The sequence below is a fragment of the Hydra vulgaris genome, chromosome 05 (genome assembly GCF_038396675.1).
Source record: "Hydra vulgaris chromosome 05, alternate assembly HydraT2T_AEP".
In the NCBI taxonomy this organism is placed as follows: Eukaryota; Metazoa; Cnidaria; class Hydrozoa; order Anthoathecata; family Hydridae; genus Hydra; species Hydra vulgaris.
Window position 1 is genome coordinate 13,680,001 of NC_088924.1, and position 13,788 is coordinate 13,693,788.

The 13,788-nt window shown below is 28.0% G+C and overlaps 1 protein-coding gene across 1 annotated transcript in view; it reads left to right on the forward strand.

Moving 5' to 3' along the window:
- LOC136071877 (pre-mRNA-processing factor 17-like) overlaps positions 1-13,788 on the forward strand; it is a 90,246-nt gene that overhangs the window by 29,308 nt on the left and 47,150 nt on the right. Inside the window, exons 6-11 of the mRNA XM_065797437.1 lie at positions 3,225-3,262; positions 3,427-3,519; positions 10,497-10,546; positions 10,627-10,720; positions 10,841-10,964; positions 11,170-11,260. Of these exons, the coding sequence (XP_065653509.1) occupies positions 3,225-3,262; positions 3,427-3,519; positions 10,497-10,546; positions 10,627-10,720; positions 10,841-10,964; positions 11,170-11,260 (490 nt within the window). The remainder of the gene's footprint in view (positions 1-3,224; positions 3,263-3,426; positions 3,520-10,496; positions 10,547-10,626; positions 10,721-10,840; positions 10,965-11,169; positions 11,261-13,788) is intronic.

Consider the following 13,788-nt stretch of genomic DNA (forward strand, 5'->3'; position numbering starts at 1 on the left):
TTTGTTTCTTGACTTCTGTGATGAAGTACCATTGCTACGAGTTCTTCAATGTCATTGCAATACACAATAGGAGTATCTTTTTCTACCAACTATACATTCATAAAAAATCAAAATGAATACAAATTGCAATCTAGCTATAAAATAATTTTTTTGGAAATAGTTTACTTACCTCTTCGCTTTCTTTTAATTTTAATAGCAATGGGAGTTTATCACAATTGAATAAATTTCCAATTATTTCGTTGTTCTCAATCAGTTTAATATTGAAACCGGATTCCACACTTTTTCGTCCTGCCTTACTTCTCAGAAATCGTGCAACTTCAATCATGTTGCGATTACTTATAAATCATAATAAAGTTATTACAAAAATTGGCTTTAAACTCATAACAAATTTATTTTTAAAAGTATTTTTAAGCAACAAAAATTTACCTGGAATGTAGTTTTAATTGAAGTTTGTTCAATTTATCTAAAGAAAAGAAAGGTTTCTTAACCTCAGTCTTTCCGAAAGAGACAGTGAGTTGCTTCGGACCAAAGGTTTTCAAAACTAAGGTGTTCTCTGAGTCATTTGTGCTGAAATCTTTGATAGAGCTGGACAGAACTTTTCCTTGCGTTGTTGGGGATGTTGATTTTACAATGGCAGTCAAATTCTTTTGTCTTTCTAATTTCGTAAAGGGATGTGGAATTCCCTGTCCCACCTGGGCACAACAATGTTGACAAACTAGTCTTTCTGCAGGTTTATTTGAAACATCTTCAGCGCCTTGATAAACAAGCTTTCCCGAAACACAATCAACCATTGGGGCCAATATTTTTTCAATTTTTGATTTGCGCCCATTTTCACAAATAAAACATTCACGTTTTTTCCCTCTAATAACTCTGGTATTCAGGTCTAAATTTTATAACACTTGTATGACAACTATAATAACTAAAATAGCGAAACTAAATTTTAAATGAAGTAAATTAAACATCAATATAGTTATAATTACCTTCATAACACGGCCGCATAATGAAGTAAGGATCAGTCCCTGCAAGCTTTTTTATACATTTTGAGCAAAGCATGGTAGGAAGGTCAGGATTATCCGCTGAATAATCTTTCCAGAATATAGTTTTGATAAGGTTTGAGTAGTCATTTTTCTTTTTATTTAGATTTAAATAAGTTGTTTCAGGGTTATTTATTGGTCTTAAATCCGTGCCTGTCCTGAAGCAGCAAATGCAAAATTTTTTTACAAAATCGCTATGTTCTTTTGCATGTTTAGGCATTTTAAATGAATGCTTCAAATAAAAACTTCTGATATGGATTGATAATATTGGCATGATATATCGGTTATATCAATCAAATGTCAATATAATGCCTATAAACACATGTCAATATAATGGCTAAAACCATGCTTTCAGTTCATATATGAACGCATGCAAAGAGTTATTATACAACTGTTAACAATTAGCAACTGCTAACTTTTACTAATTGTTAATAATTAAAGGTTGCTTTGCTTTGTTTTTATTTCAATAAAAATGTAAATAGAAAGTAATAAAAATTACTTATCCGTCTGTAAATTTTAATGTTAAACAAAAATTTTTAAAAACTTTAAAAAATAAAATTGATAAATCTATCACAAATATTTCTGAAAATCTAAATATGGGGCATGGGCATGATTTTGTGGTGTTCGAGAAGATTCCCCAAATCCCCCCTAGGGTATGGTTCCAAAAAACACTTTTCAACTTTTTGCTTGTTTTATATTAAACTAGATCAAAGTTCATCGACAGATTTCAAATTACATCAAAAAAAAATTTTTGGTTTAAAAGTTCAAACCATTTAAGGTTATTTCAGGGGGTAATTTTAGGCTTTGCATTGTTATAAATCTTAAATGAAAAGAGATTTTTTGATGAAATTTGAAATCTGTCGATGAATTTTGATCTACTTTATGATAGAACAAAAAAAAAAATTTACGATTAAAGAAGACGTAGTTCTAGAAAGGGGGCATTTAGGGATCGGGGCGGTGTTGGTTTAGCTTCAATTACCTTAATTTTTTGCAAGTCATCCTCATTTGCTACCAGTATCAACATACTAAAAATTTGAGTATGCCCCATGCTTATTAGCTACCTATCATTAACAGCAAAATTCCTGGGCACTGCCCTAAAATGTGTGTTTTCTCCCCAGGCCCCCACTAAAAAAAGTTGTCGTTTACATTTTTTGAATGAGGAAATGTTTTCTAATGATAAAATAAAATCTCTGGGGATGTGTTGCAAGGTCTTAGAGTATGTTCCTATGCACCGTGGTCATTTAACAAGGTTGACTCCTGGGTGGCTGTTCATTTGTAGTTTAGATTTATTTCTTGATGTTAATATTGCCTCTAGGTTCAGGTTTGATTTAAAAACTGTTTTATATCCTGCCTTCCTTAACACCTTACGTAATTTGGGAGACAATATTGGTACCCAAGGTAATGAAATCGTTGGATAAGTACTGGTGATGTTTTCAATTTTTTTAGTAGTCACTAATGATTTTTTGTTCTTTCGTTTTATTTCTTTTATGATTTTTATGAGATTGGACTGATTGTAGCCATTTTCGATAAATGCTTGAATAAGGAATTTGTCGAAAATGTATATACAAAAAGTATATAGGTGAAACAAAAAATGCAAAAAAAAACACACGCATGCATCAACACAAAAACAGTACAATAGAAAATAAAACAGAGCGATCTGCATTAGCCACACAAATGAGAAATTTTACACAACAAATTAACTGGGACAGTTGCATAACTCTAAAAGTTAATGCTAGAAAGTTTGATAGGAAAGTTCATGCACTTGAAATACAGTACCACCAATGTGCCCCTCAACAAAACGGTATCAATTTAGATGAGGGGCAATATGTGTCAACAAAATTTTGGACACCATTTATGGCGCACTTACGTCAGAAAAAGATGAAACCGTCCCATTGACATAAATTAGAACTGCTGTTTTAAAAATAAGATATAAGCAAAAGAAAAAAAAACTTTTAAGCTAAAGACGCTGGTCACAACAATCCAGCAAAAATATATTTAAAAAAATAAATTTAGTATTGAGGGAAATTCGTATTTATTGATGTTTATAAAAATAATAATAATAATAATAATAATAATAATAATAATAATAATAATAATAATAATAATAATAATAATAATAATAATAATAATAATAACAATAATAATAATATAATGGCATCTTGTTTTTAATCAGGATATTATTATATTTAGTTATGTTGGAGCAATTACAAAAATGGTTGAAAATGGAGGTGTTGTTTATTTTTTAAAAAAGATATAAAACTTTAAAAAAAATTTTAATATGTATATATATATATTTTTTAATACATATATTTTTAAAATTTGCAATTTATTTTTTTATATAGTTAGACTTATATCAGTAAAATAAAATTATAAGTTCAAATATATTATTTAGGAAAGACTGTATTTGAGTCAACCAAAAAGCGTCTTGGTGATAAAAGAAAAAGATTAAGTCCAGGAAATCCGGAAGATATTGATGGATATAAAGGTGCACATTGTTTTTTTGATTACATTGCTTTTTAAATTCAATTTTGAAGCTTTAATTTGCTCTTTTTAATTTTTTAATTTGCTCTTTTTAATCAGTTTTAATTTCAGTATCATATGTTAGCATATTTATGTTTGAGTTCATAATAGAGTTTTTTAACAAGTCAATTAGTTTTAGACAGTTTCTTTTTCCTGGTGCATTTTAAAAACTTTTTTTTAAGTAAAAAGTTTTATAAAAAATGTTCATATTACTTTAACTTGTATCTATTTCCCTAATTTGCCTGTTATTAGTAATTAATGAATGGTAATGTGCTTGATGAGTCATGTACCCTTTATTTTCTTTAAAGAATTAACTCTTAATTCCTATCATTGTTGGAAACCATATTAAATTGATTGCAAAATTAGCATCTGCTAAGGTTGCATCTCTTTATTATGCTTGTCACTTTCTTACTCTGGATTCTATTCCTAATATTCTCCATAAATCTCAAATCTGTTCTTGCATGGATTACTGTTACCATATCTGGGGCAGATCTTCAAATGATACCCTTTCTCTTTTAGATAATGATAACCTTTCTCTTTAAGGTGCAAAAATTTAAGCATAGTTGGTAAACTGATAAATATAGTTGGGCCTGCTCTTGCAGCCAACCTCCAATCATTATCATTTGCAGTGATGTTAATTTTCCATCTTTAAATAGCAAATGAAGCAATGAGTATCAAAGTGTTAGTTTCAAACTAAAATAGTCCTTATTTATCAATTGCATTTAAGGAACTTACTTAACGCAACATGTTATTAAACCAACGCTTTAGCTAAAATTAAATAAATTTACAAACATTTTGGATAGCAAACCTGTTTTGAATACCAAATTTAATTCACACCAAGCCTATAATCCTTTAACAGTGAGTGATGGCTATATCCGTCACTCACTGTTAAGGTAAAGTGATACTTATATGTGAATGATGGATATAGCCATCGTTAAGTATGCTTTGTTTTGAAGACCTGTATTTCAGGCAAAATTGAGTTTGTTCAATTTTTTTAAGTTAGAGATCTAAAAATAGTTCTACTTTACTGTCTGTTTTTTGTGTCAGTTTTTTTTTTTCTTGCAATGCATTAAATTCTCATTTAAAGTAAAAATTCAACTGAAAATTCATGTAATTAAAACAAGTCTTCCACTAGGAAAAAACCTTGAAAAAAGTGTTCCACTGTTAAAAGGTTAAGAAATGCCCAATAAGGTCATCAAGTTCCTATTTTTATCTTCAACACCATGCCATATGATCAAATGGTAATCGACAATTCAATTGAAACCACAAAGTTACTATTTACAAGAGGAAATTGTAAAAAATTTGCAGAGCTTTTGAATGACCATAATTGGCATAAGGAGTTCAAAAATTTAGATGTCAATCAGAGTTATTTAATAAAGTTTACCTAAATTTACAAAAAAGGTTGTGATGAATGTATTCCTGAATTCAAATCAAATCAAATAAACTTCAGATACAATAAAAGATCTTTATGTATAAATGCACAATTTAAGGGGTCGTCCATAAATTATGTCACACTTTAGGGTGGGGTGGGGGGAGAGGGGTTGGCGATTTTGTGACAATTTGTTAAGAGAGGGTGGGAGGGGGGTCTCAATTTTGTGACAACTTTTTTTTTTTAGTCTTAATCTAGAGAAGACTTTCTTTTAATTAAAAGAGTATCTGACCAAACCAAAACCCTCAACTGATTGTAAAATTAATTACGCTTAAATCTAACTTAGTCAATGTGTACACTTTGTTAACGAAGTTGTTACAGCCTGTTAACAGACTGTTACAGCTGTAATAGTTGATGTGCAGTTCATGTTCTGTGCTTAGACTTTATATTGTCCAAGTGCAGAACTTTATTTAGTTGGTGCACAAAAGTGTGTCGCAACAAAAAAATGACCTTTGTGCATCAACTTAAAAAAAAAAATTTTGGTTTCAATAGATGAACCTGGAACCCTTAGTTTACTAGCCTGAAACGCAATCCATTCGGCCACGCTCACGTTTCATGTAGTAAAAAATTATGTTTATAAAATAATACTTTTGCATGTATATTATATTATTATATATTATTATTTATTATATATTATATATAATATTTTGCATGTATTATATATTGGAAGAATAGGTTTTTAAAATAAAAAGAAATCGGAGTAGAATAAAAACAAAATTCAAAACAAATTTACGCTTATATCAATGGTAAACTTAAAGCTAAGGACTCACAAGGCAATATATTATTGATAAAAACGATTTATCTAATGACATACAGTTTATAGCAAGCTATTTAAACAGATTCTTGTTTTCTATATTTACAAATGAAAATCTTAATATTATTCCATTATGTGAAAGTGTAACAAATTCAGTTTGTCTGATTCCACTGTTTAGTTAAATTGTTATAGCAAACAGATTCGCTAAACTTCATGTAAAACATCTCAAGGGAGTGACAAAGTTTACCAATTAGTATGCTAGTATGCTAGCTAGTTGAAAGTTATGTCAGAAAATAATGAAATAATGATATAATGAAATAATGATAACAATTTAATAACCAAAGACCGACATGGTTTTATAAAAGCAAAAAGCTGCATTACAAATCCACTGAAAACCTTAGATATGCTAGTTGATCTTAAATAGCTAGGTATCTGTGCTAATATTGCTTTTTTAGATTTTGCAAAAACATTTGACTTTGTTGCACATAGAAGATTAATTCTTAAATTGGAATCAATCAGTATAAAGGGAATACCACTTAATCGGTGTCTGTCATTTTTAAATAATAGAAAACAAAGAGTAGTTTTAAGGAAAGTATTGAAGTAGGAAACTGTGAAAAGGGAAGTACCCCAAGGATCAGTTTTTGGTCCTTTACTTTTTATAATTTCCATCCATAACTTGACACATAACTTATATAACAAGTTATATGCAGATGACACAAAGAAGATAAAAATAAATAAAAACAATAGTAACTCCCTTCAAGATGATTTAAGTTATCTTGAAGGGAGTTACTATTTTTTTTATTTATTTAATTACAATTAGTAAGAAACTTTTTTCTAGACACATTTTTCTTTACCAACTCTGTGGTAGAAGTTTGGAATATCCTAGATCAAGATGTTATTAATGTAAATTCTGTAAATGATTTCAAAAACAAACTAAAATGCTTTAATTAAAAATGGCTGGTATAGTCTAACAATTACTGTCGCTAGACTCATTTTTCTTGGTAAAACAAGAAAATAACACTTGATTTATATTATATATAAATTGTCCAAATTTGCCAGTTTTTGAAATAAGATCTTTTTATTCAAACTTTTGATTATTGACAGTCTTATGGCTTTTGGTTGTTTTTTAAATGATTTAAGTTACTAGCAGTGGTGGGATTCAGCCGGTTTGCAAGAACCGGTTCCTGGACAGTAGCATACTCTGGGAACCGGATACTAAATCTTCGGAAAACGTAACAAAATATAACGCTATTTATATAGCAGTATTTAATTACTCAGTGTTGTCACACAACAAAAATGGCTTCCCTGACGAAGACAAAATACAAATGATCTCTTAAAATTACAAATATTGGATATTACACCATATTACATCAAAATATTAAAGATAACTTTAATAAAGTAAGTTACTATGTTATAAATAATAGTTTAAAATGATATGAGATCCAAAACTAACAATGTTAGATAGCGTTCGATAGACATTATAATCGCCACAATGTGAAAGAGTCTTAAATTAGTACATGTTAGGGTGGCTCTTAAAACAACATTTTTGAAAAAAACCTGTTCCTATCCCTTTACTTTGTTCTATATAATACTAAAACACTAGGTTTAAAATTTTTTTGAACAAAAAATTATTTTAGGGGTAGCTCAAAACCCTTAAAAATTTGACTGGTTCCTAAAATTTTGAAAATAAAAGTTCTTCTAAAGTATGTCAACCTGGTACTCAAAAGAAGCGAAATTATATAAAAACTTCAAAAACAGTAATCACTTTACAAAAAAAGCATGTTTAAAAAAATATTTTTTTAAAACTTGCAAATAGTGACTTTTTTTATTTTCAGCTTAAAAACAATAGTTTTTATGCATTTATTTAAGAAAAAATTATTTTTTTGTAAATTGATTATTATTTTTAAAGTTTTTATATAATTTCGCTTCTTTTCAGTACCAGGTTGACATACTTTAGAAGAACTTTTATTTTCAAAATTTTAGGGACTAGTCAAATTTTTAAGGGTCTTGAGCTACCCCTAAAATAATTTTTTGTTCAAAAAAATTTTAAACCTAGTGTTTTAGTATTATAGAGAACAAAGTAAAGGGGTAGGAACAGGTTTTTTTCAAAAATGTTGTTTTAAGAGCCACCCTAGTACATGTTGTATTTTTGGTTATTTCTTAGAATAAATCCTGAAAATGAAGAGACAGCAGAGCATGTTCCACTTTGTACAGAAAGTAAGAAGAACTGCAGATACTCTATTTGAGACTGCTTTGTCTTCAGCTACTGATACTGCATCCCTGCATGATGCTATGGTAGAAGAAGAAACAGATACTATATTAGTTCTTAATGCAGTGCTACAAGAGAAAAATACTGATTCACCTCAGGATACTATGCTGCAGAAAGAAATGAATACCACCTCAGCTCCTAGCCCTGTTCAGCTAGAACAACAACTTCCAGACTGCTGGAGTATGAAGCAGTATGATTCATTTAAACAAAAATATGATGGATTAATTATGCAGGACAAAAAACTTGGTTTCTTGCATTGTGAAAAATTTGGTTCTCTGAATATGAAAGGTGTACGTATTTCAATAGAATGGAAAAAGTGTCAAGTATTAGCATCTGGGAAGATCAAAACAACCTAGCAAACTTCTCTCAGAAAGAAAATGAATGAACATTTTACATCCAAGGCTCATGCAGTTTGTGTAAATCAAGTTGATGCCTGTAAACATGATACCATTTTCAAAAGGATTGATAAAACTAATGAGAAATACATCAGTTCAACATGCAAAGTTTTCAACACAGTGTATAGCTTAGCAAAAAGGAGCAGGCCATTTAGTGATGAACTCCAAATTAAAAATGGAATTGACATGGGTTTCTGCCTTCATTCCCGCAAAACTGCAGTAAAAATAGTATCTCACATTGCAAAGTACATTAAAGGTCAAATATTTTCAAAGATTATGGAAGAAGGTCATAAAATGTGTCATTGTTGATGAAGCTTCTACAATATCAAGTAAACCTGTTCTTATAATCTATGTGAAAGTGGAATATAATGAGCTGTCTCCAATGATTTTTCTGGGACTTGTGGAACTTAAAGGACAAGGAGGAGAAAACTTTTACACGGGTTTAGTAGAAACGTTGAATTGTGTTGGTTTTGGTATAGATTTTTTTGAAAAAGAATCTCATTGCTTTTTGCTGAGATGGGGTCATGCTTGGACGATCGTCAGGTGTGGGTGTTAGACTGAAGATAGATTTTCCTAAAATTATACTTTGGCATTGTTTAAACCATTGGCTGCAACTTGCTTTGGATAATGCCATAAAGGAAATAAAACAAGTTAATCACTTCAAAATCTTTATGGATAAGATATATTCAATCTTTTATCAGTCAAACAAAAATCAAATGCAGCTGTACAGTATTTCTTAGCAGCTGGGACAAGAGATCCTCAAAATAGGCAGAGTTTTGAGAGAGGCCAAGATGGGCTGAGGGTGGAGAGAGGCTAAGATGACCTCAGCACAAGCAATTTGGCGGAATTATTCTGTTCTGCATGAATTTTTCTGCAGCAATGCAAAGTTTTTAGGAATGGCTGCACGGATGTCTAGCAAATATTTCTTAAATGATTTGGCACTCATGTGAGATATACTTCATGAAATTTCTCTTCTTTCAAATGCATTGCAAGCCAGAAGTGTATCACTGCCAATGGCTAAGAAATTAAGTAAGAGGACAGTAAAAGCATTTGAAATGCTCAAGAAAGAGAGGACAAGATGAAAAAGAAGTTGATGTAAAACTGGACTCTGAAAACTTTAAGAAAATAGGTTTGACTGACAATTCTAAATTTGTCAATTTGCCAAGAGAGAAGCTGTTGGATTCTATAATCCAGAACATGCAGAAGAGGATAATAGATTCCAACCATTTGTCAAGTAGAGACAAATAATAGACAAATAGAGTATGATAAAGATTCACATCTAGTGCATGATCTCATAAACTCGGCAGAACCTAAATCATGGAACATTGAAGAGGTCACTATACCATGGATGGAGGCAGAAGAAAAGCTTTGCATGTTTCAGGAAATTTTCTCCTACAAAATTGATGTTAATGATTTTAGAGACTGAAAGTTGAAAGTGCAATGCAGAATGATGAAAACCACACCATACCACCAAGTATTAGAAAGGCCAAAAGTATTGCGAATACCATAGCTGTCAGTTCAGCAGAATCTTTTCAAAAATGAACATTATCTATTCAGATAAAAAAAGTAGGTTACTTGTTGAAAATGTGAGCAATTTAATGACTATAGATTTGCTGGGTCTACCACTAGGAGACTGAGATCCCTAATCATCTGTAAAATCATAGCTAAGACAAAATCATTCTGCTGATGACAGTCGTGTAAAACAAAAAAAGTTGAAAATCTGCAATGAAAATCAAGCTGCTATTTGGAATTACTTGAAATAAATTTGTGTATGAGTTGTATTTGTTTTATTTTTATTTTGTTTGTATGCATATACATACAATTGCAAATCTGTAGTACCTGAATGCATCATGCACTGAAAAACGATGGTAGTTATAATATTTAAGATAGAACCGGTTCCTAAAATATTTGAATCCCACCACTGGTTACTAGTATGAATAATATTGTTTTATATATTTAGTTTTGTGTTATGTGTTTACTTATTAGTTTTGTATGTAACTGTTATGAAGTTCATTTATTTATGTAAAAGGTGTAGGTGTGTATACATTGATTTATTTCTTTTTATATGGATTAATAATTTTAAAGTGAATATTAGGTCCATGGGCTCCATTTGTTGATCAAAAGGTTTCATCTAAACCAAATGAGGTACTTTAAATTTGGCAGCTTGTAACTAAAACTTAAATTATGTTTTAAGTAAAACACGTGTTTTCAATTAAATTTTTAAGGAACAACAGACAATTCTTACTGAATATGAAGAAAAGAAGGAAAAGAAAAGTAAAAAAGACGATGAGAAAATTGAAGAGAAATCTCGAGCACATAGTATGTAAAAATATTATAATTATCGAAGTCATAATTAATTAAAATTTTTAAATTGTAATATGTGAAAAATTATTTTATTATAGTTGACAACTTATATGATTACTTTTATATTTATTATAGTCGACGACTTGTATGATTATCAAGGCCGATCTTTCTTACATATTCCTGTTGATGTGGATGTTGACTTAAAGAAAGATGAACCACCAGAAAAGTGTTTTCTTCCAAAGAAACTTATTCATACATGGTCTTTTTTAGTTACTTATTTTTTATTTTATTTCTTATACTTTCTTTTTTTATCAATCCAGTTGATGTTTTTTTTTTTTTTTTTTTTTTGTGTGTGTTTTTTTATTTATTTTGTAAGGATTACTCTTATCCTGAAACACTGAAACTTTTATTGTGTGTATTTTTGATTTCAGTATAATAAATTTAAGACTAGAGTTTTTTTTTAGGTCAGGTCATTCAAAAGGAGTTACTGCAATCCGTCTTTTTCCAAAATCTGGACACTTGCTTTTGTCTTCAAGTATGGATTGTAAGATTAAGGTGAGTTGCTTAAATATTTTGTTTATGCTAAAAATTTTCTTACTTTTAATGATGCCACTAACAGTTAGGATTGCAAGCCTATTGTTTATTTTGATTATAATTACTCATTGTTACTTTTTGATTGTTATCGTTATCTCTTTTTAATAATTTTAGATAAATAATAAATAAAGAAGCACAAACTATCCTCCTCATTTAAAAAACTTTAACATAAAAAGTCTGAAATAAGTCTTTAAAATAATTCTTTGAACCTACAATTTATCATTGTAAGAATCTCAAAAACTAATTTAAGTTTTGTTTTATAAAGTTAAAAATAATTTTGTATTAAGTTGAAGTAATAAATATTAACTAATAGTAATAAATAAAGAAGGAATAATTAGTAATTTAATTTGTAAAAAAAGTAAAAAAAATAAAAATAAAGAAGATATAAAAAGTTTTTCTTTTGTAGTTGTTTTGACTTTTTAGTTAATAATTTAAAAGCTAGATTTTTTAAAACTTCAGCAATAAAGATTAAAATCATTTTAACAGGAGGCACCATAGGAAAGTAGGCTAAGTTTAGCTTGGGAATACCCTGAGAAAAAGAATTTTGATACTATTTTATTTATTAAAAATGTTTGTTTTTTAATTTTTTTCATGTAAAGTATAGAAAATCAGACAAAAAAACTTTGGTTTTTTAGTTGATGCATTTGTCTATCTACCCAAAAAAATATGTTACTGTTACTAAATATGTTATCTTTAATATTAAATAAAAACAATGAACTAATGCCATTTACTAAATGTTGACATAACATGACAAAACATAATATGAGGGCATTGTTTCCTATTGGAGTTAAATTAACATGCTTGATTGCGGACATTCTAAACAACAGAAACGTTTTTAATTTAATTTAAAATAAATAATAGTTAAAAATAAAAATAAAAAAGATTAAGAATATTTCTTTTATTTACAAAAGATGTGTGAAAATTAAAAACAATAAAGCAAAAGAATCTTGATTATATATTTAATAAATATATAATAGACTTATACTAAAACTATTTTCACAAACGCCTTTCTCAAAATATAAGTTATATAAGTATATAAGTCATTTATATATTATATTTATATAAGTATATACATATACATACATATATATATATATATGTATATATATATATATATATATATATATATATATATATATATATATATATATATATATATATATATATATATATATATATATATATATATATATATATATATAGATAGATAGATATATAGATATATATAGATATAAATATATATGTATATGTATATACTTGTATATATATGTATATGTATTTACTTATATAAATATAATATATAAATGACTTATATACTTATATAACTTATATTTTGAGAAAGGCGTTTGTGAAAATAGTGACGTTACATTTTTTCTTTTGTTGTTTAAGAGCACGCTTCCAAAAGTTTCAGTTCAAAGTTATATAACAAATATATATTACACGCATTGTTTATTGAAACTTTTTTTTAATTTTTAGTTTTGTTTATCTTTAACATTTTTAATAAACAGCCTTAAAGCTAAATATTTTCACTGATATCTTCGAATCTAACCGATTCGAAGATTTCAGTGAAAATATTTATTTTATTAACTTATATTTGACTAAAAATATTTGATATTTCAACGTTTTTATGTTTTTAGATTTAAATATAATAGTCATTTATTAATAGAAATGTGATCGAACCTGTACGAAACTGAAGCTATAAGTGATTTAGCTAGATAAAGCTATAAGTATTTAGTTTGATGAAGCTAGACGAAGTTTGATGAAGCTAGATGAAGTTTGATGAAGCTTAGATGAAGCAGGCCTTGTTAAGAAGCGTTACGCAGCTCGCATTTTGCCTGCAAAAATGCAATTTGCTTACGCGTTCAGCAGTTTTGCGCTACGCAAAAACTTTTATCTTTTAGATTATTTAAATTATCTTTTGATGTCGCTAACGTGACGTTTATTCAGAAGAAATAAAATCGCAATTAAAAGCATTTAACTGCAATTGTAAACTAATAGATTTTTTGTTAAAGAAACAGTTTGTTTAATAATTTTTTTTATTGTTGTTACAAATTAGTTAAAAAAAATAAAGTGTTGTAAGTTTTATCTTATGGAACTAAATATATAAATTCCTTTTAAATATAAAAATTACTTTTTGTCATAATAGTTTAAAAAATGCACGATTTATTTTGATGTAAATATTTTATTAATATGATATTTTGTTTATTGTTAATTCAATAACGTAAAGTTTTAATGATGTTTGTTTAATTTATGAAAATAAATTATGATCACGAAAATGTTATTGGTAACTGATAAAAAATTAAAAAAAACTCTTCATTGTTTAAAAACATTATTAAAAAGAGTTCACAAAATAAATTGAGAAAAAATAAATTAATTAAAAAATTTATTAACAGTTAATAAAATAACCAAAAACCAACTGTAAAATTATAAAAAAATAAATAAATATTATTTTACGTTTTATGAAAAAAATATTTTTTTCAAAATCAAAT